The sequence below is a fragment of the Candidozyma pseudohaemuli genome, assembly GCF_003013735.1.
Source record: "Candidozyma pseudohaemuli strain B12108 chromosome Unknown scaffold00021, whole genome shotgun sequence".
Classification (NCBI taxonomy): domain Eukaryota; kingdom Fungi; phylum Ascomycota; class Pichiomycetes; order Serinales; family Metschnikowiaceae; genus Candidozyma; species Candidozyma pseudohaemuli.
This window is the reverse complement of record NW_020194455.1, coordinates 1-23,708: the sequence shown is the minus strand read 5'-3', so window position 1 is coordinate 23,708 and position 23,708 is coordinate 1. Positions and strand designations below refer to the sequence as shown.

General features: G+C 46.8%; 9 protein-coding genes across 9 annotated transcripts; 3 read left to right on the top strand and 6 right to left on the bottom strand.

The window, feature by feature from the left end:
• Positions 1 to 210: 210 nt before the first annotated feature.
• C7M61_005043 (MFS transporter) lies at positions 211 to 1,944 on the bottom strand (the record flags this gene model as incomplete). The annotated part of the gene is made up of 1 exon (XM_024860355.1): positions 211 to 1,944. The coding sequence occupies one exon, from the start codon at positions 1,942 to 1,944 to the stop codon at positions 211 to 213; it is 1,734 nt and encodes a 577-aa protein (XP_024711417.1).
• A 2,850-nt stretch (positions 1,945 to 4,794) lies between these two features.
• C7M61_005042 (uncharacterized protein) lies at positions 4,795 to 8,645 on the bottom strand (the record flags this gene model as incomplete). Its single annotated transcript, XM_024860354.1, has 2 exons — positions 4,795 to 5,064; positions 7,818 to 8,645. The coding sequence occupies 2 exons, from the start codon at positions 8,643 to 8,645 to the stop codon at positions 4,795 to 4,797; spliced, it is 1,098 nt and encodes a 365-aa protein (XP_024711416.1).
• Positions 8,646 to 9,542: 897 nt separating this feature from the next.
• On the bottom strand, positions 9,543 to 9,845 carry C7M61_005041 (uncharacterized protein; the record flags this gene model as incomplete). The annotated part of the gene is made up of 1 exon (XM_024860353.1): positions 9,543 to 9,845. One exon carries the CDS (start codon positions 9,843 to 9,845, stop codon positions 9,543 to 9,545), a length of 303 nt encoding a protein of 100 aa, XP_024711415.1.
• A 1,652-nt stretch (positions 9,846 to 11,497) lies between these two features.
• On the top strand, positions 11,498 to 12,520 carry PHO86 (Pho86p; the record flags this gene model as incomplete). The annotated part of the gene is made up of 1 exon (XM_024860352.1): positions 11,498 to 12,520. One exon carries the CDS (start codon positions 11,498 to 11,500, stop codon positions 12,518 to 12,520), a length of 1,023 nt encoding a protein of 340 aa, XP_024711414.1.
• A 493-nt stretch (positions 12,521 to 13,013) lies between these two features.
• C7M61_005039 (uncharacterized protein) lies at positions 13,014 to 14,219 on the bottom strand (the record flags this gene model as incomplete). Its single annotated transcript, XM_024860351.1, has 1 exon — positions 13,014 to 14,219. One exon carries the CDS (start codon positions 14,217 to 14,219, stop codon positions 13,014 to 13,016), a length of 1,206 nt encoding a protein of 401 aa, XP_024711413.1.
• Positions 14,220 to 15,732: 1,513 nt separating this feature from the next.
• C7M61_005038 (uncharacterized protein) lies at positions 15,733 to 16,071 on the bottom strand (the record flags this gene model as incomplete). Its single annotated transcript, XM_024860350.1, has 1 exon — positions 15,733 to 16,071. One exon carries the CDS (start codon positions 16,069 to 16,071, stop codon positions 15,733 to 15,735), a length of 339 nt encoding a protein of 112 aa, XP_024711412.1.
• Positions 16,072 to 17,050: 979 nt separating this feature from the next.
• Positions 17,051 to 17,782, top strand: C7M61_005037 (uncharacterized protein; the record flags this gene model as incomplete). The annotated part of the gene is made up of 1 exon (XM_024860349.1): positions 17,051 to 17,782. The coding sequence occupies one exon, from the start codon at positions 17,051 to 17,053 to the stop codon at positions 17,780 to 17,782; it is 732 nt and encodes a 243-aa protein (XP_024711411.1).
• Positions 17,783 to 18,972: 1,190 nt separating this feature from the next.
• Positions 18,973 to 20,046, top strand: C7M61_005036 (trifunctional uridine nucleosidase/nicotinamide riboside hydrolase/nicotinic acid riboside hydrolase; the record flags this gene model as incomplete). The annotated part of the gene is made up of 1 exon (XM_024860348.1): positions 18,973 to 20,046. One exon carries the CDS (start codon positions 18,973 to 18,975, stop codon positions 20,044 to 20,046), a length of 1,074 nt encoding a protein of 357 aa, XP_024711410.1.
• Positions 20,047 to 20,604: 558 nt separating this feature from the next.
• Positions 20,605 to 22,233, bottom strand: C7M61_005035 (sterol esterase; the record flags this gene model as incomplete). Its single annotated transcript, XM_024860347.1, has 1 exon — positions 20,605 to 22,233. The coding sequence occupies one exon, from the start codon at positions 22,231 to 22,233 to the stop codon at positions 20,605 to 20,607; it is 1,629 nt and encodes a 542-aa protein (XP_024711409.1).
• Between the last annotated feature and the right edge of the window lie 1,475 nt (positions 22,234 to 23,708).

The following is a 23,708-nucleotide window of genomic DNA, read 5'->3' as shown; positions in this document are numbered from 1 at the left end:
TACATTGGCCTCGCTTATCTATATACCTTGGTTTGTGTAATAATGAGGTGATCCGGGGGCCGAACTGTGGTTCGCAGCCACACATGCTAATCTAAGTGCATAATAATACGTCAAAGCCGGGGTGCAGCGTGCATGCATCTAGAGAGAGGTCTAAAGAGAATAGACGAGCAGATGTCATGATGAATGAGTTTGAATAAATAAGTGGGGTGTCTAAAGCCGGCGGTAAAAGTCGGCGATGTTATAGCTCTGGCGGAGCTGCCGTCCACGGAGCTTGAGATAGAGAAGCATGAGTCCACACACAGAGATCACTCCGGCGATGATGGAGAACAATACGCCTGTTCCGAGAGCTTCGGTGAGAGGCACAGTGACAAACGTCGCGATGGCAGCGAGAACCTGACGCACCAAGTTGTTGAGAGCTACGCCCGTGGCTCCCTTGCCTGGAAGCACGTCCACCACATACGTGAAGGTGACACCCACTAAAAGCATATAGGAGAAGCCGAAAAGCGCCGTTCCCACGAGTGGCGTCACCCAGTGCTCTCCATAGTGGATACACCAGCCGAAAATGAGGCAGGAGATCGGATAGCCAATGACGCCGATAACGCAGTTCCACGAGATCCTGGCTTCTCCCGCCAAATCTCCATCGTGCATTGCCGCATACCGCTTGAGGCGCTTATCGTGCCATTTCCCGCCAAAAAGCGACGCTATCACGTACGTCACCGACATCGGAATGTACATGAGACCCACCACCACCAGGCTATAGTTGTACGGGTCCCTGCTGTACCCGTACGTCAAGGAGGCATTGAAAAAGTACATGCCGCCGAAAAGAATGGACGAGTACATGATCGACAAGAGCGCCGGCGGGTAGCCCAAAAGCACCACCGAGTGAAGCGGCCGAATCAAGTAGTCATAGAGCTGTGTGGACCAGCTGGCGTGGGTTTCCACCAAGGAGGCCTGTTTGGCGAGTTCCTGGAGCCGTGCAGAGTGCTCTGAGTTGTTGGTGAGGTACCTTTCCGGCGCTATAGAAACGTCAGCACCAGACATCAGGTGGATCGAGCGTTCCCGGGTCAAAACGGCACCGATAGCGGCGGGGTCCTTCTCGTTGTTGGCCTCGAGCTGCTCCTGGAGCCGCTGCATGACAAGCGTCATATTGTCGTCCTTTCTGAGCGTTTCTGGCAAGAGAAAAACCACCAAAACGAGAATAAGGCCACACGCAATGACCATGACCCACATGGTGGCTCTCCAGCCCCAGGCCTCGGAAACGGCACCGCCAATGACGGGCGCCAAAAAGATCGAAACGAGGTTGCCGAGGTAGAAAAGGCCTAGCGCAAAACCCCGTTCTTCCTGGACGTACAAGTCGGCCACAGTAGCGGCACCACAAGCTTGAACGGACGAAGCACCAGCTCCCGACAAGAACCGAAGCGCTATAAGCACGCCGATGGACGGCGCCAAAGCAGAGCCGATGCAAAAGGCCAAAAACCACGTGAACGAGATGATGTATATGGTCCTTCGGCCGTGTCGTTCAGAGAAGTTCAGCCACCAGAGCGGGAAGATACCAAGGGACAAAATGTACGTTCCGACGGAGATGTTCACCACACTCTCGGACGTCCCCAAGCTCTGGGCCACGTCAGGCGACGCCGGATACAAAATGGACGTGCCCATGGGTCCCAGAAAGCACGCAAGCACCACGATGAAAAGAAGCACATATTTGATGCCACGGCCGTAGCACCGGGCATCTTCAATCTCCGCTATAAGCGTAATCTGGGCCAAAAGCCCCCGGCGGGCGCCACTAGCGACCTTTTCGTCTCCCAGAGGCCCACCGTCACTGGCACCACTTTTCGCCTGTTCAAGGTCGTCCAGGTCCCGCTGGAGAGCTCTAGCCGCATGCTCCAGGCGAAGCGAGGCCAGGTCGAGCGACGGCTCAGAGGCAGAAATCAGCAGAGGCATGTTTTGTGTGGATGTTCATGGGCAGCAGCAGCATGGAGGAGTAAAAAGGCGTTTTGAGTCATCAAGTCACGATACCTGGGGGGCATTTGGCGAGGGGCAGCCGGGGATAAAGGCGGGGCGCAAAAAAGGCCCGGGACCTGACGCGGCGAGGTGGAAGGTGGTATGCGTTATTTTTTTCGCTTTGACGTATGGCGTTGGCGTGGTGGCGTGGAGTGACGTTTTCGGACTTCTGGGGAGTTCTCCGTCGGCCCGGGGGAGGTCGGGCGGGGTGGGTGGGTTTCACTAAAAAATGTAATTTACTGATTTTTGATGAGGTGGTGGACTACGGAAGGCTGGTTTTTTTTTTTTTTTTTTGTGAATCGGGGTTTTTTCGCTGCTGGGTGGGTGGTTTGCGCTGCTGGGCTGGAGGTATGTATGTCGTCGAATGCTCAGAAACCGTCCCTGCGTCAGACGGCATGGTCGAGAAAACGGCTAACGGGCGGTGTTTTTGGACGAATTCAGCAGCTTCCATTGTGGATTACGTAATTTCTGATCGGCTCCGTTGATTCGATTTTGCGGAGTCGGTGACGAGACCGTTGAAAGCACCAATGGTGAGAGCGACGTTTGGTGAATCTCCTATTGCCTGGCACTTGAGATGGGAAATCTATAGAGTGATTGTCCGTGGAAGGATTAACCGCTGTTTTGCTCCTTTTTCGCTGCTTTGCTCCTTTTCATGAAACTACGTACCTTGTCGTTTGCGCACTGGCTCTGGAAACGCATTCCCTTCAATTGCGTCTTGGTGAGGTCGATCATGGTCGAGCAGGGTGGGTCTGGAAGACAAACAGGCGGCCTGTTGGACTTGGCTGTTTCATTGGTTGATGAAATTAGGGGATACAGCGTAATTGGCACCGTGGTGGGTCCCCTGGGACTGTGAGATGTGGCTGGTTTGCGTGGTGTTACCACGTTCTATCCATGCCACTCTTATCCGTTTGTTATGGGTAACTTGAGGCTTGATAGTAAATGTCTCCTTGATGGTCCAGTGTAATTGGGAGTTGTTTATCCAGCATGGGCACCGTTGTTGGTTGATAGTATACCATGAAAGAACTTCAATGCCAAGTGAACCCTGTGGTTGGTAATGCGATCTTCTATGTCGTAGATTCTCTGGAGTCACAAAATTACTTTTTGCTTCATTCTATTTTCCTGTTCTCTTCAGTCTGTTTGAGCTTTGGGAACCCTCGAGCCACAGCATGTCTTCAAGTTATCAGTCTCAGAGGTCATGCGATGCTTCAAATATCACAAGGCCATTTAGTGTCAAAGAAGGAAGAAGAAAGGGAAGAGAAAAGAGGAGTTTTGAAGGCTGTTTCAATTGAACTATGAGACTACGAGGATGGACGAAATTGTAGAGACGGTAGTGGAAGTTAGACTAGCTCTCGCAGTTACTAGGTATAGTAGTATGATCAAAGGCAAATAAATATACAAAAAAAAAAAAAAAAAAAAACGGGGCTGATAAAAGCTAAAATATAATTGTGGGTGTAAAAACTAAGCTCTGAGGCCCTTCTTGGGTACCCTAGAAGCATACTTGACGTTTGCAGAAATTGCACTGTTGAAGGTTGTGCCACTATCGTGAGACCATGACTCCAAGTTCCAGATATAGACGGGTGTTGAAGACATAGAGGAAGCATTTAGAGTTGCACCAATCTCTAATTCCAATTTTCATACCAATTGCCAGTATTTGCCCAAAACTACAATGGGTCGGACTGGCTCACTGCGAGAACCACTACTCCACAACCCACTCAAGCTTCACGGATCTACACAAAATGGTCGATAATTTTAATTAAAACTATACACTGCAAACAGACCTAGAGCCAGAACAAAACCACACTCAAAGAAAGAGTGGAGATCAACAACATCACCTGCACCAGGCTGACTCCATTTCCTGAAGCTGCGTTTCCAAGCTTTGCCTTCTCAAAAGACTGGTTTCTTGCACATTGAAAAAGCTGATTTGCAGCATCCCAGTCGAGGCTTGTGTATTCTGTGTAAGATGAAGATCCACAGTACGAGGCTTGTAATTCAGACAAGGAGGATGCGTCAGTGTTCGACATGGTGAATTTTGGGTAAGTCTGGATGGTCTAGTAAATCATGGGTCTTATAGAAACGGATCCTTCCGATACCCGGGCATCTTGGCTGCAAGACTTTCAACATAATAGGCTAAACATTGTCCTGTGGATTCCTGGATAGTTGCATAACCCTAGGGCTTGTTTCCGGGTCGGAGAAGCCAGCATACTTTCTGCTAACGTTAATGCAATTTGGTGTCTGTGCAAAATTCCACCTTCGAGGGTTTCGCCAAGCCATGAAAGGGCTCTTACGCATATGGGGTTCAGTTTCGAGGTGATTGAGAATTCCGTTGTTTAGTTGGGGGAGGAGAACGAAAGCAGGGATTTTTTGACACTGAAAGGTTTTTGATTTATTAGTTTATTGTGGGATTTGGGAATCACAAGCTGTTTTTTCTGTGTGCTGTGTTAGGAGCCCAAGTCACAGGGTGATGGCGACCGATGAAGAGAATGCCGAAAATCGACCGTACTAAGTTTGAAAAAATTATTTCAAAAAATTGGGAGGAGAAGAGAAATGTTTAATTGATGGTTAGACATACATATTGAGCTCAATTAATCAAAGCGTACAATTTGATGGCGGTACTTTCCAGATCTATGCGATGGTCTGACCCCAGATTTTAGAGTCCTGCGTCATAGATAGATACTGATCCATACTTCCATAAAACTAAATTGACAAAATCAAAAGAACTAAGGTTTGTTACATTGGAATAGGAAAAAAATTGATTAAAGTATATAGAGTTCACAACAGGAGGTCAATAGATCACATCAAAATTGCCAAATTAAGCAAAAGCGTACCGACCAATAACATCTGAAACATGCCAGCCCTGGTCGCTCCGTTGGTAATGACCTCGTCAATGTCTCTCTGGGCACAGTCGAAAATTCTCTCAGCACTTTTCCAGTCAAGCTGGTCCTCAAGAATCAAAGTAGTATCACCACAAGGGTACGCATAATGGACAATCTCAGGACCCACAGAAGGTGTAGCGGTGTACAGCGAAGGAGCTGCAAAATTGGTTGGAGTCATTTTGGTGAGCTTTTTGTTTCACTGAAATCTAGACAATATATATGAGCCCGATGAAATGGATACCACCGAGATACGGATTTCATTTGAGCCAAGGAGGGTTCGTTATGCCCCACGGAATTTCCAGTCTCGCTTGTGTTATGAGCCTTTTTAGTTTTTATGATAGCCGTTTTAGTTTTGTGGAGGAGGTTGAGTTTAGGATTTTGAAAAGGAGAGTTACCATCATGACTGGTATTGCTCAAACTTTAAAAAGATTGTCTTTCCAGGAATGAAACCTAAATTATGTCTTCAAGTGTAAGTCTCAAAGCACGAGTAATCGGGACCATTTTTCATTCGTACTGACTATAAGAAGTAGGTCCAGAAGACGTCAAACAAGACAGTGCCCAGCCCTTGGCAAACCAGGCACTTCAGGGCTCTTCATCGTTTTTATCGTGTGTTTTATGAGAAGGGGCCTTTATTTCAACATATCAAAGATGCACCCTTTTAAGATTTATTTGTTGCAAGAATCAACTGGAGCACACAAATTGGTGGACTTGAGCGGTTTATAAAGTGCGTGGGTGCATTTCGGTAAAGAGGTGGGTTTTGCGTGTACAATAATTTGACGTCTTGAAGCCCTGTCAAAATAGAAGCCCTGTCAAAAAAGAAGCCCTGGTTTGTTCACTCAATACAAAAATTTGAGGCATTAGAATAAAACCGGTCAATGGAGCATTCAACGTATTATCACTATTCGATTAGGGAATCGCTTTTCATGCTAGAGTATGAATGTCAGAGTGTACCAGTTTCTTGATGTTACCCTTATGAATCAGATCAATCGAACATCAAACTTCCCATAGAATAGGGGCTTAGAGGTGTCAAACCCTTCAAACCTGCGTAAAATGGTCCTGACGTTTATTGGATAACCGAACAATACGGTTTGGAGACTCGCTCCTTTTGAGAGGGTGTTTGCCAAGAGAAGCTTCTCATGACGTGTTTTACGTTTTGAGCCAAGGTGAGTCAAAATAACCTAGCAAAATCGAAACCTTGTAGGTTATTCTGGACATGGGCGTATGGTGAGTTTTTTGTATCTCGTTTCTATAGAAAGTAGGTTATCAAGATGTTATTGAGTGATTACCATTAGTCAAACTGTCATTATGAGCATCATATCTGTAATTAGAGAAGAAAAGATAAATACGATCAATTGCTGAGATAAGCTCCATATATAACTTACCTCTAAAGCCGTTTTACACAAGCAACAGTATTATTCATTCATTTCTAGCTATTTCATGTCAATTCACTAACTAAAGCCAGAACAAAGTTACACTTACGGAAAGTGTAGCTATCAAGATGACCACATGAATCAGTGCCATACTTTTACCGACGGCACCCAGAAACCTGACATGTTGGAGAGAGGCGTTTCTGCCACATTCGTATATCTTATCCGCAGCATCCCAATCAAGACTCAGGTAGCCTAAGTAGGAAGTGTTACCCTGACAGTAATAGGCCATTAAGTTATTTTCTGTGGATGTAAATGTTGAGTTTGCTGGAGATGTAAATGTTGAATTATCTGGAGATAAAGCGGATACACTCGGAGACTCGGTTATCTTTGACATTTTGATTTCTGGCCCTTTTTCCTCATTGCAGCTCAACTGAGTATTTGTAGGTTTCAGGTGTCGGCAACTCCGTTTATCGGATTTGTCCTCGACAAATCTCTTGACTTTTGATTACTTTTTTCCGGTAAAAGATTCCAATTAGAGGTGAGTTACGGACGCTTTTGGCTCAAGGCGTTATGAGAAAAAGGCACTTTTCTTAGCGTCCTGCCTTATGTTATGTGATCTCTGCAAGTCTTACAATGCCTTTACAGCAGCAGTCTTTGGAAGCCGTGCAGATTCTTAAGAGCACTTACGAAGTAAGACCGAGTTGAAGAACATAGCTTGAGGAATACGAGAACACCAAGACTTAAAGAAAAGCATTGTTAGGAGCGCCGCAGGATATCAGAGGTTGATAACCTTTGGATCTTGGTCGAAAGCGGCGATATATATGTTTTGGTCCCAGTACGCTGTGTGTGTACAGCCTTGTGACGAGAACAGTAATCGGCCTAGTAATCTATACATTCGAGCATGCTCTGGAGTGACACGAGTGGGTTGAACATCAAGAGGAATTTCGCTGCTTTCAAATATGTGCTGCGGGAATTTAAAAGCTTTGGCAGATCCATAACAGATGGTTTCATCAAAGCAGCTCCAGGTCACGACTGGAAGGCATTTGGTATCAAGCAAAAGCGTCTCTTTAGTTGTTTGCTCCATCTTTTTGAAATTCTTCTCTTCAAGAACTATTTCGAGCCTCTCAAATTGAATCTCAAAATCTTCAGCCAGAACATGTTCTTGGACCCTATCACTGTAGCTTTTTGCAACTATGGCGTACACATAAACAAGTTTTGCAAGCTTTGTACCCGGCTTCACTTTTACAACAGCACCAATCTTCTGTAAATGGCAAATTCCGCCATAGTTATCGACTTTAGCATCAATTATCAAGGGCACTTTCTCGGCACCCATAGAAAAAGTCTGAATCGGGTACAGTTTGCGGTGTTCTGAAGTAAACCGCCTAGAAGTTTCTCTCTCGACCCGGCCGGCCGAAACAATACACTGTAAAATCGAGGCTTCTGATCCTAGAGCCGAGCTCCAAGTTGAAGAACTTTTCGAAACATGTGACGTACCAGTACTAGAAAAGCTTTTTGATGAGCTTGACAGAGGATTTCGACGAGCTAACCAGTTTCGAGCCTTTGAGGCTACTCTTTTGAACAGTCTGGGACGAGAGATTATCTCCTCGTCCAGACTGGAAGATATCTCTCTTTCCAATACATGCTCGGAGGTTTTCGGGGTGTTCTTCCCAGACAGATGGGAGACCTCATCAAAGGAGCCCTTGCTCTCTTTTGCAAGGACATTGCAAGTCACAACTTCTTTGCTTTCACACAGAATGATGTATCGCTGGAAGCTATCTTGTGAACTATATCGGGGACTTTTGAGAGATGGAACTTCGTGAGCCAACCTGAGAGCTGGTGAGTCTTCAAGAAAAAGCTCAAAGGTCCCTTGTTTAAAAATACACCCAGGAAAGCTTTGAGGCATAAGAGGCTTGTCCTTTTGTTTGATGTACTCCTTCAGTATTGATGCAATATTGAACTCCATAAATGCAGATACGTTCGTGTCCGGAAATTCCTTATGTGCTACTGTGAATGAAACTTTCAAGGCGTAGCTTCTGATGAAATCATGAGTGTAAAAGGTGGGGCCAAGGTCTGGTAAATCACAGTCCCACACTTCAGAAGGAATGCTAGACGGCCATGTTGATAGACACATTGCCTTGTACGCCTTTTTATCGAAAAGAACAACGGAGCGAACGTCACTGATAACAGCGTCGAAACTTGGTATAATACTGAATTCTAGTAACTCGACTCGTCCCCTTGTGATGATGAAAGTTTCCTCGGAGGTGCTCTCAAAGCCATCGCGATCAAGGAAACTTAAATCTAGATCAAACTTGGCAGGGACCCACAGACTAGATTCCATGAGTCGATAAGGGTGTTCGTCTGCAGCAAAGAGATCTTTTCGATATTTCACACTCAACATGATTGATTTTTTTATCGGTGAGGTGATAGATCGAGTCAGTGTCCAAGTCTGGGGTGAACCCTTTGTTGAGGTAGGTAACGGGGAAACACGAAACAGGAAATGTCACCTTCTCTTTACCATCAGCAAGAAAACAATTCTCTTCTACATGTAAGGGCATCGTGAGGTCAGTCCAGTCGTATGTGAGTATTGTTGTTCGGGTTTCAAAAGCAAGCATTGTGCTACCAGGACTTGGTCCCTCCCCCAATGAAAAAACGCCGTACCGTAATCTCGCTGTTTCAATAAGAGGCTTCGTATAAGGATTTCTGACCAACCGAGAAGCTTTAAGAAGGACTTCTGTGATTTGGTGGTGCTCTCCCAGAATCCACACTCCTACCGTACGAAATGAGAAGAGCCTTTCACCTAAAGCCCCAACCTCTTCAGGAATCAGACGCTGGAGATTTGTGCCCAATTTTCGAAATAGAAAAATCGTACTCACCTTCTCAGAGGACGTCTTTTTCAGAGTCTCGGGCTTATGTTTGCATGTGCTCATCAAAGTATCTTGTAGAACTCACTATTAAAAAAAAAGGATGGTTTAGGGAGCGGGAATGTCATTTATGTGGCTTTTCATATTTTCCACGGCAATAGTGAAGAGTCAGCAAAAACGGAGACTTGTCTGTTTGCCGCATTTGTTCATGAATAATTTATCATGACGGTAGGAAAGTATTCCTACTCCATTGAAAAATACAGACACTTACTTTTGGATGCACATGGAATACGCTTCTTATAACAGTGTATGTTATATGAATCGACAGGAGAGTCTTACACAGCTTGTGGCAAAAATCGTCGTATTATTCAAAGATCGATAAAAGTAAGGAAGGTAAACTAAAGTTGTACCCAAAAGGTCAAAAGCAGTGGCCCTCACAACCAGAGAGCCACATTGATCAAAACTGAAGCTAGAAAAATCATCCCCAAGAGTCCTGTGCTCTTGATGGATGCCTCTGACGTTTTTTTGAACCATAGAGACTGGTCACCTTTGGCTGTATTAGTATCGGACACAGCACAAGCGAAAACCTCGCCGGCTTTATCGAAGTCATCCCAAGCCATGTCACCGTAGAACACCGAGGATGACAGGCCACAAGGATATGCATGAGCCACCACACTGGGGTTTGTAGAAACCGATGTGATGTACAGCGTTGGACTTGGTAGGTCGGTTGGAGTCATTGGGTCTAATGGATAGAGGGAGTCATTGCGAGGTATTTATGCAAATGTAATTTTTAAATCAGTGGCAGAAGGGGCGTTATACGAACTGGTGAAGGCATTGGATGTGATCGTTATGAGCGTTTAGTCGATTGAGCCGTGGATGGTTTGAAGAGTTCGTGTTTGATCAGTTTTACGGCATTTAGAGCTATTGCAGTTGATTCGAGGGAGGTTTCAACAATTTACCCGAAATCAGCCTCCCTTGCCTTCTCGAGAGTTTCCCGTATTTCGAAGTCAATATCAAGGTGTCAAACCATGGGTATTCGTGGAACAGACTATATTGACATGGTGCTTCTTGGCTAACCAGGTCAGCTCCAGGGCTCATATATCCACGGGACAGTTGAGGCATAATATGAGATGGCTGAAGAGGCGGAAGCCGTTCAAAGTTGCACAATGGCTGAACCGCATTGAAGAGTTGTTTCCGGATTTTTCAGGGCCTTTTGTGGATTGTCACAAGCCCATGAATCGTCCTTGAAATACCGAACATTATTTAGTGGATCAGCTCACTTCTCTAAATTACTGATAGCTCGGGTGGCAAACTTACAGTACCATTCCAATACTTCTGAACCCTCCATATCTTCGTCTTCTTCATCACTTTCAATGAAAGTGCCATCCGAGACGAACATTGCCGTGCTCACAGATTGTTCCCTTAAACAATCTAACCAGGTAGAAGAATCGTACTCTAAGTTAAATCTAGGTACGACAGTGTACCTACCGAACAGCGACTTCAATATTCTTATCTCACTATTGCTAGTGTTTAAGCATTGGGCAAACTGAGTTAAATTGAAGGAAGTGAATTGTGTGTAAACTGACTTGGACATATATAGTTGATTGTAGTAATTTGTGTCGATATCAGAGGTGTTAGAACACGATGATATAGTGAAGAAGGCTAGGGCCATTATATGATTTGATGCAAACATGTTGTGTGTGTATCACAAGGTAATTCGTGTACGGTAAATGATAAAAGATGATTTGCCTTCAAGAGAGTGTTGAAGAGAAATGCGACTTGCATTATCGGTACTGGAGGTGCTGATCAGGCTTCACACGGAGAAGGCTGTTTTCTGTAGGCTTAAATTTTTTCGTTAAATCGCTGGAAAAGACTGCCAGAAAATGATAGTTCTAAGCAAAAATCCTTATAAAGGCCTCGGAAAGCCCCAGAAATCCCAAAACGTGATGACTTCTCAGATGAGAACTACAATGTACTTGGAACACCCACATTTATTTCATAACCTGCTTCAAGCCAACACCAGAGTATAAAGAAAACCATGAGCGATTCAACCAAATAACCCTCAATTCCCATACTCATCTCCACAACCACCTCCACAATCACCTCATCACCTCACCGATATGCACAAATTAGCGCTAGCCGATAAGACCCATCCACCCACCCCAAACTACTCCACTCCAACCAACCCAAAAAACCAAATTAACAAAAATCGACACGCCCACCCAAAACGACTAAAACGCCCCTTCAACAAAAAAAAAAAAAAAGCCAACTCTTCCACCTGTCCAATCTCGGAAACACCCCACGTGCAGCTTATACGCCTACGTCTCATGCATGCACTAATGTGTCATCTCTCGCTTACGAACCTCAGCTGCCACTTTCCAACTACACAATGGTCTACCACCCCGACTTGGATCTCCACAAACCCTTGGACAGAGAGGTTCCCGCGACCATCCGCAGAAGCCCGTTGCGTCCCCGTTTGGCCCTCTCCGCCTTGACCTTACACGGTGACTTCTACAGACAGCTCCAGTCAAAGACAAATGCCCGGATCTTCTGGCACCCAGCCACCCAGATCTTCATGGTTCTGGTGCTTACCGTCACCGTGGTGTACCAGTTCCACGACTTGTGGGCCGTGCTGGACACGTGGGCCGAGTTTGGCGACCTAGTGTTGCACAATAAGTACTTGGTTACTGCGGTGTTTCCGTCGCTCATTTTCGTGGCGGGAACGGTGGGACTCACGAGTTTTCTTCTCACAGACGAGATCAGGGAGATCAGCGACAAGTTGGGCGGCGACGCGTACCAGCAGCGGCTTTTTCTGTTTCCGTTGAAGGTGTATGCCAACTCGTCACCCAAGGACTTGGAAAACAAGGCCAGTGCTGAATTTTTGGAAACGGCCTCGGCAACAACGGAGCTCATAGAATACAGAGAGTCGCCCATTGCCGTCGTCACGGTGGTGCTGGTTCCGGAAAAGTCCTCCAAAGACACCTTCTACGCTCAAATCACCGGTTTTCACGTTAGAAAAGCGTACAAGGAGGCCGGCTTGCAGAGCGATCTTTTGGACATTGCCGTGGAGAAAACACGGGTTTTGGCGGCGGCGTACGTCAAGAAAAACAAGCTCAAAAAGAAGGCTCCTCGCACAGTGCTTCTGTGTGATGCATATTCGGTGGACGAGCTCAACCGGCCTGTTCTCGAGAAAAGAGGCTTTGAGCTCAAGCTGGCCACCACACAGCTTGATCCTTTTGCCGAGGGCGACGTCAAGGGCGAGAAGTTCTTGAGCTTGATTCCGGATAGTGTGGTGAAGCGGTTTTTCGGCGTCTACAGACAGACGTACGAGCTTGAGCTTGATGGGGAGGGGGAAGTGGAGGCCAGCGGCGCCGAGGTGGCCAGCTCTACGGTCAAGTCGAGAAAGAGGTAGGCCAGGCAGCTAATTAGGGAACTGATTGGGGAACTAAAAGAACAAGGCCATTTTACTGAAGGATTAGCCAATATCAAATAGTTTATAAAGGAGCCTACCACATACTGCTTGAACTAGCGGGTTATTGAAATGACTTGGAAATTGCTGCTGAAAGGCTGCTTATCGATAAATCGCAGAGACTCGCAACTAATGGTAATTCAATAGATCACTGATACAGTAATTTTGTTGATAAATTCATTAATCTAGCAAACCGTACATCAACAAATCAGTGATCTAGCGGATGTTTAACAAAGCTTTTCACACTCTAGCAAAAGGGGTATTCGCAAATTGATCTAGTAAACGATTGACTCACACTCACTGATCAAGCACACCGTAAATCAATAAGCCGCTGATTCGACGAACTTCAATACTCTAGTAATCCGGATTCCATCAATTCACTGGCCTTGCAAACCGACAATTCTAAATCACGAAAAACGGCTTTTCTCCGCCACCTTTAATCTAACAACCCCGTTGCCTTGGAGCGGCGTGTTTGCTTCCGAGTACGATAAACATTATACCCAATGTAGGAGAACACACCAAGGAAGAAAACGACAAACGCCCACTTCATGATGGTAAGCGACATGCGGCCGATGCGGACCATAAGCGTGGCATCCGGATCGCCGTACTTTTCCTGTCGAAGCCTGCGCTCCTTTTCCTTGATTCTGCGCTCGGCCGCCTTGAGTCTTCTCAACGACTTTCTGGCGTTTCTCGTCTTTTTGTTTTTGGTGGTTTTGTCGTTGACCTCCTGCTGCGTCTCGATCATGTTCTGGAAGTCCTTGATGGACGCCACGAAATCGTTCGACTCCGGGTGGTACAACGCAAACACCTTGTTTTCGATGATATCCACAGAATGGGAAAGCTCGCCCGTTTCGGCACTGAACCCGAGGTATTTCACCACAGGAAGCTTGACGTCCGAAACGGTAAAGCAGTTTCGCCATTTCTTGTCGTTATCCGGCTCGTAGTTCAAGTCCAACGACAAGTAGCCGTCCTTCAAATACACAATTCTCATACGAACACTGCCGGACTCCGGATTGACGGCTTTCCTGGCCCGGCAGGACGCCAACATGGTATCGAAGCCATCGGCCATTTTCGAGTATTCCGTGCGTCCGTCGCCCACCATCGCCACAATATGAGGAAACAGGTTCTGCTTGCCGTTGCGATACGTGTCCACAAAAATGCCCAATCCAGTGAAGTAGTTCTTAGCGCCAAACACATCGCCCAACGGAGAAGGCTCATCCAAGAACCACACCGCCATTCCGTCCGCGTACAAATTCCGGGTGTTCTTGCTCTGAATATGAAAAGTAAGCTCCATCTCAAAGGACTGCGCCTGGATGGGCATTTTGGTGAACATGTTGGCCACCTGTTGCTGAGAATCGGAAACCAAACGCACCAGGTCCTCTTGGATCTGGTAATTCCCAGCCAAGTTCCAATTGGGCGACCGGAGCGTCTCGGCATCGATGTACGGCCGCCAGAGCCCCTGTTCACGAAGCTCCACCTTGCGGACGTGCACTAGCGAAGACTGTTTATCCTGAAACATGTCGTTGATCTGTTCTGGCGTATACGAGTCCAGCGGTCTGTGGAAGGCTCTGACGATCAAGAAAATGAGCGCTAGGCCGAGCGCCGGGAGCCAGAGCTTGGAGCGCACGTTGAGTTTGCCCATTGGGTGTTTTTGTGTGGTGTTTTTTGGGGGTGGGTTGTTTTATGGATGTGGTAGTAGATGAAAAAGATGATGGCTGCGAAACCTACAGGGTCCAGTGTGGAGGTGTATTGTGGAGATGGATTTATGTGGAGGTTTTTTTGGGGGTATTGTGTGGGGTGGTATGGGTGAAGGGGCGGTAAGGATGGTGTTTTTCTTTTTATTTTTGGTGGTTTTGTGGTTTTGGGATATGGATTTTGGCACTTGTGGGGTCTAGGGTGGTGCCGAGGAAAGGTCTCGCATGGAGATGTATAGACAATGAGAGACGGTGAAAATTTTCGCCAAGCTGCAGAGAAAGGCGGGTTGGGGTGGGATGGATTTTGGAGAGGATTGGAGTTTGGTGGAATTGTGGATTGAAGGGTATGGTGGTTTTACATTTTGATGGGACATGATCGATGAAGAGTCGATGTGGTGGAGGGTTGAGGGGGGATTTCTAGTTGTGTGGATGGTGATTCATGAACGGTCAAGGGGATTATATTTTGAATGTTGCTAGTAGCCGATAGAAAGTTCTGGGAGAGTGAATTGTTAATATTATTATATCTCTTCCAATGTAATAATCCTATTAATAAGAAGATATTTTCCGAATAGTCACCCGGAAGGATATATTGAAAGGAATAAAGATTTATGACAGAATGAAGCAGAGAATTCTCATTTATGTGCTGCTCAACCTATTAATGTAGAAGTTAGTAGTACATCTCTTTTTCTATATTCTCTGCGTGGGCACGTTTGCACCCATTAGAGGTCGATTGCTTGTACATCGAAAGCTCCTCAGTCGTCTCCTTGAATTCATATTAGCCTGAGGGAGCAATTGTTGAATATTAGTTGGTGAATTAGGAAAGTAGGATTTCAAGCAATTCGAAGGGCTTCAGGATTCAGGGTGTGTTTGGTTCGAACACAGGTAGACAAGGGACCGACCCAGACAGGCCATGTTCCGTCACGATTTGACTAAATAATATTTGCTCCAAAGCTGAATGTTCACTTTTTATGGAAGTTCACACTTCCACTCTCATTCACTTACCAGGTGTGCCATCATGTATCAGTTGTTGGTTGTAGTAAATGATAAGACTGTCATCTTAGCGGTCCAAAAAGCACCATTTTGACGATGTTCTTGATCATAAGCTGAAGCGCTTCTTCAAGAATGTTTCTCTAAAAAGCTAAGCAGAGTCCTTCATTGCAAGAATCCAATCAATTCTGACATCTTAAAGACTTTGAACCTAGAGGGCACCTGAAAATACCGTACCAACCCAGAAAGCAACATCCTGTTACCCACGAGACCAGCCTCTGTTCAAAAAGAGCCACAATTCAGCAAGAGTAGGTATTCAAACCCCCCTATCCTCAATTATAAATCACCCACCCAGCACCCCATCTACCCCATCTTCACCTTACACGAGCTTCAAGCCCACTTCCTGTAATGTTCCTTACTATTTACAATCGAAGATCCATTTTCATCTCCCATGCAACAACCATCAAAACCCACTTATTTACCGTACCACACGGTTCTGATGGCATCTCCCCAGGTCTCCTTCTTCTCTCCCTTGATCTCAGAGAGAATACGGTCGTAGTAACGTGGGTTGCCCTTGGGCTTCAAAAGCTTATCGTCAAGCTTGTACAAGTTCTTGTACTTGTCGTTGACCAAGTCCCGGAGCGAGACATACTGCAACTTCAAGTCTTGTTCGGAGATTTTGGCGATTTTTTCAGGATTCAGAAACCGCTCGATCTGCACGTCCTTGAAGGAGGCGTAGTGGTTGATTCTGTCCTTGGGGAGCGTCCTTAGAAGCGAGAGGATCTTATCGGTGATTTCTTTTTTGGCCAGCATTTGGAGTAGTAGGATGTTTTATCAGTGCATCGATGGGCATAAATGGCAGAGGTGCACCCGTACACCAGGTAGTTGGAGATAGGTGGATTTCACATTTTGGGCCGTTAACGGGGAAATCCTAGGTCTTTTGGGATTAAAGGTGTATTAAGAGCTGTGTTAGTGTTAAAGAAGTAGCGGGATTTCACTTAGTCTGCTACAGTTTGGTCGAGTTGCTAGCAAAAGTGTATGAAGTGGGTAGTCTAGTGAAATGAGGCACACTGATCGACGTTCTGATTCTCTGGGCGGCGATAAGAGAGGCAGTAAACTATTTAAAAGCTCCATTGTATTATTCAAATACACTTTTTGTTCACATAGTGACTAGAAATCCGCCTTTCTGGTAATACGCCTTTCTGTAGTACGCCTATCTGGTAGTGCTTCAAATTTCGCAGCCATTTCGACCTGTCAGTCTGGATTCTGATACTGGTATATCGATAGCAAGTATGGGAAAACAAATGAAATAGTATTTTCATCAAAAGTAGTTCCAGAATCTGAATACGAAAAAGTAGTTCCCTGAATTTTTAAAAAGCACAACTAGAACACCCAGGTACCATACTTAACTATGAACATCCTTCCGAGCCTTCCGCTTACATCAAAGAGCCCATAGTGAAGCACACTCCATCGTTCAAAATCAAAACCATCCAGTTACGGCGATTCCAGAAAGTTCAGAAAAAAAGAAAAAAAAGCGGAGAAATCCACCACCCCTCCTCCCCATACTCTACCTCTCCAGATACCATACTTCACCGCATCTCACTTACCCGACCAACCACCCCACAACCGATACCCACAATTCTCCACTAAAAACCCCCAAAAGACAAAATACCCATAAAAGCCCACCACCACAGCAACCCATAATTTAAAAAACCCCCAAACCCAAAAGTCAATCACCCTCCACGTGCATGGCACGCTTTTCGCTACTCACCTCCACCAACTACTCTTCTTCATGAAAGCCCCAACCCCCAGAGTCATTTTCGTCCGCCACGGCCAGACAGAGTGGTCCAAATCGGGCCAGCACACCTCCGTCACCGACATTGACCTCACGCCCTTCGGCGTCAAGCAGATGGAGAGAACAGGTCACCAGTTGATCGGACCGGAAAACTACCAGATGATCAAGCCCGACAGCTTGAAGTTGGTGATCTCGTCGCCCCGCTTGCGGGCCCAGCACACCGTCAAGCTTTTGCTTCAAGGGTTGTCGGAGAAACAGAGAGAAGCTGTTTCTGTTGATATTGACCAGAACATCAGAGAATGGGAGTACGGTGACTACGAGGGCTTGCTTACTAAGGAGATCCACGCCTTGCGCCACGAAAGGGGTCTCGATAAGGATTTGGCGCCCGGCGACAAATGGAACATCTGGCGTGACGGCTGTGAAAACGGTGAAGAGTACCTTCAAGTCACCGAGAGAGTCGATAAGGTGATCCAGAAGATCCGGGAGATCCACAGAAAGGCGCTTGACAACGAGGAGGCGTGTGACATTTTGGTGGTGGGCCACGGCCACATTTTGCGTTGTTTTGCCGCCCGCTGGGTCAACCAGCCCATCAACACGAACCCCAACTACATGTTGGACGCCGGCGGCGTGGGAGTTTTGAGCTACCAGCACCACAACATCGACGAGCCTGCGTTGTACTTGGCGGGCGCCTTCACGGTGCCTGTGGAGGAGGAGGGAGCCGATCTTTAGGGGGTGAATTTAGACAGACAATAGAGCAGAGGAGGTTGAAAGTTGTAGTGGGGCCAAACCGTCATTGGAGGCGGGCATTGGAGGCGAGCAATAGAGCGCAAGCGAGGAATTTCAAATATGGCGATGATGCCAAATTAACTTTCGGATCCGGAATTCACGGGTACTGGAATCGTAGAAAGAACGGGAGGTGTGGTAGAGAGGGGCCTGAAAATGTATCAGAACAGCATTCTGAGCTTGGATTTTTTTCGGGATTCGAAGTGACCATTTCAAAAATTCACTGCCTTTCAAATTGAGCTCTTCAGGCTACCTTGCTTATCATACAATCGTGCACAAAGCTAGCACATAAGCTTTTTGAGTACGTGGCATTGGATTCATGTACGTGGCGCTGAAGCCCTGATCCTGCAAAATCCTAGTAATATATGGTATGGAACCTTCACTTCTTAGAGGTTTCAGAATATTCACTACATGCCAAGAAGACCGCACATTGTGTTCTGTCAGCTGGTCAAACAAGGAAGGAGGGTCCGAAGGCTCACAAGTCCGAGACTTGCGGCTAATTGAGCAAAATGCAACTAAACAGAAGAATTTATGGAAAATAGGTATGAGACGAAATGGACCACCCATATCTATACAAACTGCTATCTTTCACTTTCCAGACCTCCCCGTCCACTGCTTACCAATATTTCCAATCATACCCCGAAAGTGCTTTAAAACTGCATTGCAATCCAACTCAACCTCTAATTCTCTAATTCTCCAAATCATCCACCTCACCGTCACTGCAGGGTCCTGGGGTGCAGATGGCATCTCGAGAGGGGCACTTATTCCGTCCGGAGGGGCATTTTTCACGACAAGCGAAAAAACCCTACAAAGCCAAATCCAAAAAAAGAAAAGAAAAAGAACCTTCCTTCCAAAGCCTCCTCGGAATCAAGCGACATCGCCCCGCGTTGACACTTCCGTATGCGCTAACACGGCAAACGGTGCCCATTTCCCACCAACACCCGGATTCCGAAAAAATCACCAACCCAAAAAGAAACTGCAACAAAGAAAAACCACGGAAATACCGCCCACCTCGCCGCCCCGAGACCAAAACACTCGGCACCACGGAATTGCCAGGCGTACCCCGCGAAAAGCCTTATAAACGGCTTTTTTTCTGCGCAGATCGCCAATTTTCATCCTCCCTTTCTTCTCCAACAATGCAATACAAATCGGTCACCGGCTCCGACGATAAGGCTCCCACTGTGCCCGTGTGGCTTGACTGCGATCCAGGCAACGACGACGCGTTTGCAATTCTTCTTGCTGCCGTTCATCCAAACTTCCGTCTTTTGGGTATCTCCACGGTTCATGGAAATGCATCCTTGGACAAAACAACCACCAACGCGTTGGCCTTGCTTGAGCTTATGGCGTTCAAGCAGGACGAAATCAAGGTTTACGCTGGTGCCGCCAAGCCGCTTGTGTGTGAACCACAGCATGCTCCAGAGGTCCATGGAGAGTCTGGTCTTGGAGGTGCTGGATTGGCTCCTCCTACGTTGAAGGCCTCCGAGGATAAAGGTTATTTGGAGGCCATGAGGGACGCCATTTTGGCAAACAAGGGTGAGATCGTGCTTGTGGTGACGGGCGCCATGACAAACTACCACCAGCTTGTGGAAAAGTACCCTGAGGTGAAGCAGCACATTCGTTACGTTTCGATCATGGGCGGCTCTGTCCACTGCGGCAACGTGACGCCGTACGCCGAATTCAACATGTACTGTGACCCACACGCCGCTGCCTCTGTGTTGGAGGATGCCGAGTTGTCCGAAAAGACCGTCTTGAGCAGTTTGAACATCACCCACTCTGTGTTGGCCACGGACCGTGTGATCAAGGCCATCTACGACGCCGACGGGCCCAACAACTCGAGAATCCGCAAGTGCTACTACGACCTCATCAACTTCTACCACGAGCTGTACATTAGACGTTTTGGCAAAATCAGGGGACCTGCGGTGCACGACCCATTGGCCATGTTTTTGGCCTTGACCATGGCTGCAAGAGACAGCGACGAATTTAGAGACTTCCACGACGCCTGTGACTTCAACTTTTACAGGAGAAAGACCAAGGTGACTATAGACGGAGAGCGCAGAGGAGAGACCAGCTTGACGAACGGCGACATGGACCCATTGAAGCAAGAAAAGGGCGGTGCTTTCTTTGGCCAGTCGGTGAACATGCACTTGTTCTGGCACTACATGTTGCGTGCGTTGGAGCTTGCCGATGAGCAGATTGCCGCTCGTTCATAGATATGTAGTGATGGAGATTGCAGATGTGCAGTGGCACAATAAAAGTATTTTTTTTTTTAAAATGTGGTAGGCAATTGCGTGGTGTATGTAGCGCGGGGATATAGTTGATTGGGGTGTGGGTTCTATAAGAGTTGAAAAACTGGTGACCAGAGATATGGCTCATAATGGTATCTATAATTGATGGGCTTGAAAAAGAGAAATGGAATTGCCAATCGTAACAAAGAAAATAGAACACAGTACATGCAATTGAGTCTTATTTATTGGATCAGTGAAGCACAATCTATCCTCAGGTAAGTTCAATAAAGCTAGTTGAACACCACGATGGTACCACCAATCCCACTGAACACCACATTCATTGATTTCCACATTCATTAATTTCCTTAACGAGCGACATCGCCAGTGGAGTTGTACCAAAATAACCCAGAATCAAAGGTTTTTACTTATTAATGCTATTCGTAATGCTATTTCAAGTGCCGCTAGGGTGCAGTTATTAGTAATTAACGGTATCATTAAGTGGTAGGCCAACGCACTTTTTCAAGAATTCAATCATGCTCCAGCTCAAGCCGGTGCTTCAATGGGTACCTTTGCTGGATCCAAAACAGACTCGTACGGCTCCTGGATCTTCTCCTCTGACTCTCCAGGCACCTCAGGCTCAATGTCTCTCGCTTCCTCATCCTTCTTTATCTCCTTGGCCACCTCAATGCCAATCTCGCCAATACAGTCTTGCGCCCAGATCACATCGAGATGGTTGTACGTGGGCAAGTTGTAGACCTTGAGGTTCTGGCCCTCTTTGTAGAGTCTGCGTTCGTAATGCGTCATATGAGAAGCCAACCGGCGGCCATCCACAAGGTAGTCTTCGCCGCAGATGAAGATGGTCATGGGCGTGACGTCCTCGGGCTTTTTGTTGAACGCAAACCACTCAAACTTGTATGGGAAGAAGGTCTTTTCGTCGGAAACGGGAATATCCTGCTGCTCCTGGGTTCGGGAGTAGCTTCTATCGAGATTCGGCAGGAGCGTGCCGATCTGCTTTTCTTCGTCGTCGTCGATGGTAGAAACAGGCGTGAATGCGTAGTTGTCGCCGTTGGCGTAGGCTTCTTTCGTTTGAAGCTGGTTCAGGAAACCCTCCTCAACAGAGTACGAAAGCCACCACGACATGAGCTTGGCGGAAATGTACGACACGTTCATCACAAACTGGATGTGCTGCACCTTCTTGTCCTTGTAGTTGTTGCGGATGTTCCAGCCAAACAAGTACTTGAACATCTGGTACGAGAGAATGGAGTAGAGCTTGGTGGTGCCGATGTAGCGTCTGCTCCAGCCGAGGAAGCCAATAAAAACGCCTTTGCCGAAAATGAGCTTGTACGCTGTGGGCGAGCGGTTGTGAATAAACTTAATGAACGAACGGTCGTGGAACAACAGACCAGGAAAGATGGCGGGAGCCAAAGCGAAGAAATGGATGATTTTCCGGTGGTACTCCGCCAAAGCCGGGTTCCGGAACAAAAGAAACGACTGTGTGCATCCCTGGGAGTGGCCCACAAGGTACAATTGCTCGTGGTTGGGCTTTCTGGAAAGCACATTGTCGATGATGCACGGGAGGTCAAACGCAGCGAAAACCCGGATATCCCAGTCCCAGAACTCCTCGTTGTGCATGAGATTGCCCTTGAGCGTGGCGTGGCGGGGTTTAAATTCACACCGGTTGTTGCCCAACCACACATCGAAGCCCTGGTGGATAAAGTAGTACGGAAGCGAGTTTCGTCCTGGAGCGAGCCAGGCGCCCGAGGCCGATAGAAGCCCGTGCTGGAGCAAAATGGGCGTTTTCCGTTCCCGCTCCGCCTCCGACTCCGCCGGGTCCACGAGCCGGTGCAATGGCAAAATGTACCCGTCTTCTGTGGTGATGTCGTACTCCTCCAAATCGAGCCCTAGCTGCTGGGCGTAGTAGCGCAAGTCCCGCGTGACTTTAAGCTTCTTCATGTCCGGGTACGGCTGCTGCGGTCTGTACTTTTCCGAGCCGTTGTTGTCCTTGGGAACGTTGTTCTTTTCTCTTCCGGAAAACACGTCTCGGAGATGCCATATGTTGGCTCCGGTGGTGAGAACCAAGACGAAGATGAAGGAGAGGAGGCCCGAGGTGACGAGCACCACGTGGCGCATGAACACGCCGTGGGCGGCCTTCTTTTCCGGGGGTTCGAACATGAGGAAGAAGGAGGAGGTGAGTGTTGATGTCTCTCATGAAATTGAGAGGGCGCATAGATGCAGCTAAAACACGCTGGCCTGCATTAAGCCGGGTAGTCAACACGGACCGGGAAAATGTGGGGATGTCGTGGGGTGGTTTTGGAAATTAAGGGTTTTGAGAATTGATTTGGAGAATTCGTGGATTGGAGGTTTTGGATTGGAATTTGTGGATTGAAATTTGTGGATTGGAGAGTTTCGTTGTTTGGAATGTTTGAGACACTGTGAGGCGGTTGGTAGAAGAGTGGTAATGTGGAGAGCGGAGAATTTTGAGGTTCCTGTTTTCATGCTTCTAATGGAGAGTTCTTGAAATTGTGAAGTCCTGGAAATAACGTCATAGAGATGGTAGAGAAACCTGGCTCATTGCTCATGCAGCGAAGGTATGCGTGATGAGGAACAATGGGTCTCCAAGCGGCGCTGGGTGGTTTTGATTGTTCAGGCACGTCAGCGAAGCTTTGGCGATGAGGCGTGACGTGGATTGTATGAGCACTGGCATGGTCATTTATTTCGTGGGCTGGCGTTGGAAATGGAAATGTGTCGATGGAATGCTGCAGTTGCCACAATGACTGATGGTGTAGTTGCCATAATGAGGCACCATAAGCATGGAGGACAGTAATCAGGAAGGTGTATAGGGTGGAACAGAGGCGACCCGGTGGTTGCTTCAATTGCATTCAGGCGTTTATTGGGTGTAATAGTTGGTAGGGGAATAAGGTGTCTGACTTGGCTATAGACACCACACTAACCTTCAATGCAGCTGGGGAATCAAAGTGGAAATTATCTTCAAATCCGGACTGTCTGGGCAATTTGTGCTTCACTTCTCTTTTGGGCCAATAAGAAGCATGTATGAATAACTCATGATACTGTAGACACAATGGTTTAACTAGACGGTATCATTCTATATGTTATAGAGACTACCAGAGTACCGTGGTCCCCAGCATAGATGAAAAATTTCAGGAACCTCCAGTAAACTCAAATTAACCTGGTCCTTAGCCGACTTTAAAGAACTTCTGACCAGTTGAGAAAGAAAGCTCCAGTTCTCACTTTAAGACCTTGATGTCCACTCACTTGTCTAGCATACACCTCCAACATCACCAACATCAACACTTCCAACTACCACCACTCCTACTGCTCTACGCCCCATTCAAGAAGAAAACCTCATTCACGTACACACGGCAAGGTCAAAAAACTTCAGCCGGGACCCACGGTCCAGAGAAACTGTCTGGAAGACACAAGACAATTTCTCAACAACAGATGGTCGTCACCGCAACTGATACACCATGCCAGCAAGGTCGTCACCCGCCAGCAGAAACCACAACATCTTCTTCTCCCTCTCCTCCGCTTCGTCTCTTTTTTTTTTTTTTCTTTTTTTTTTTTTTTTTTTTTTTTTTTTTTTTTTTTTTTTTTTTTTTTTTTTTTTTTTTTTTTTTTTTTTTTTTTTT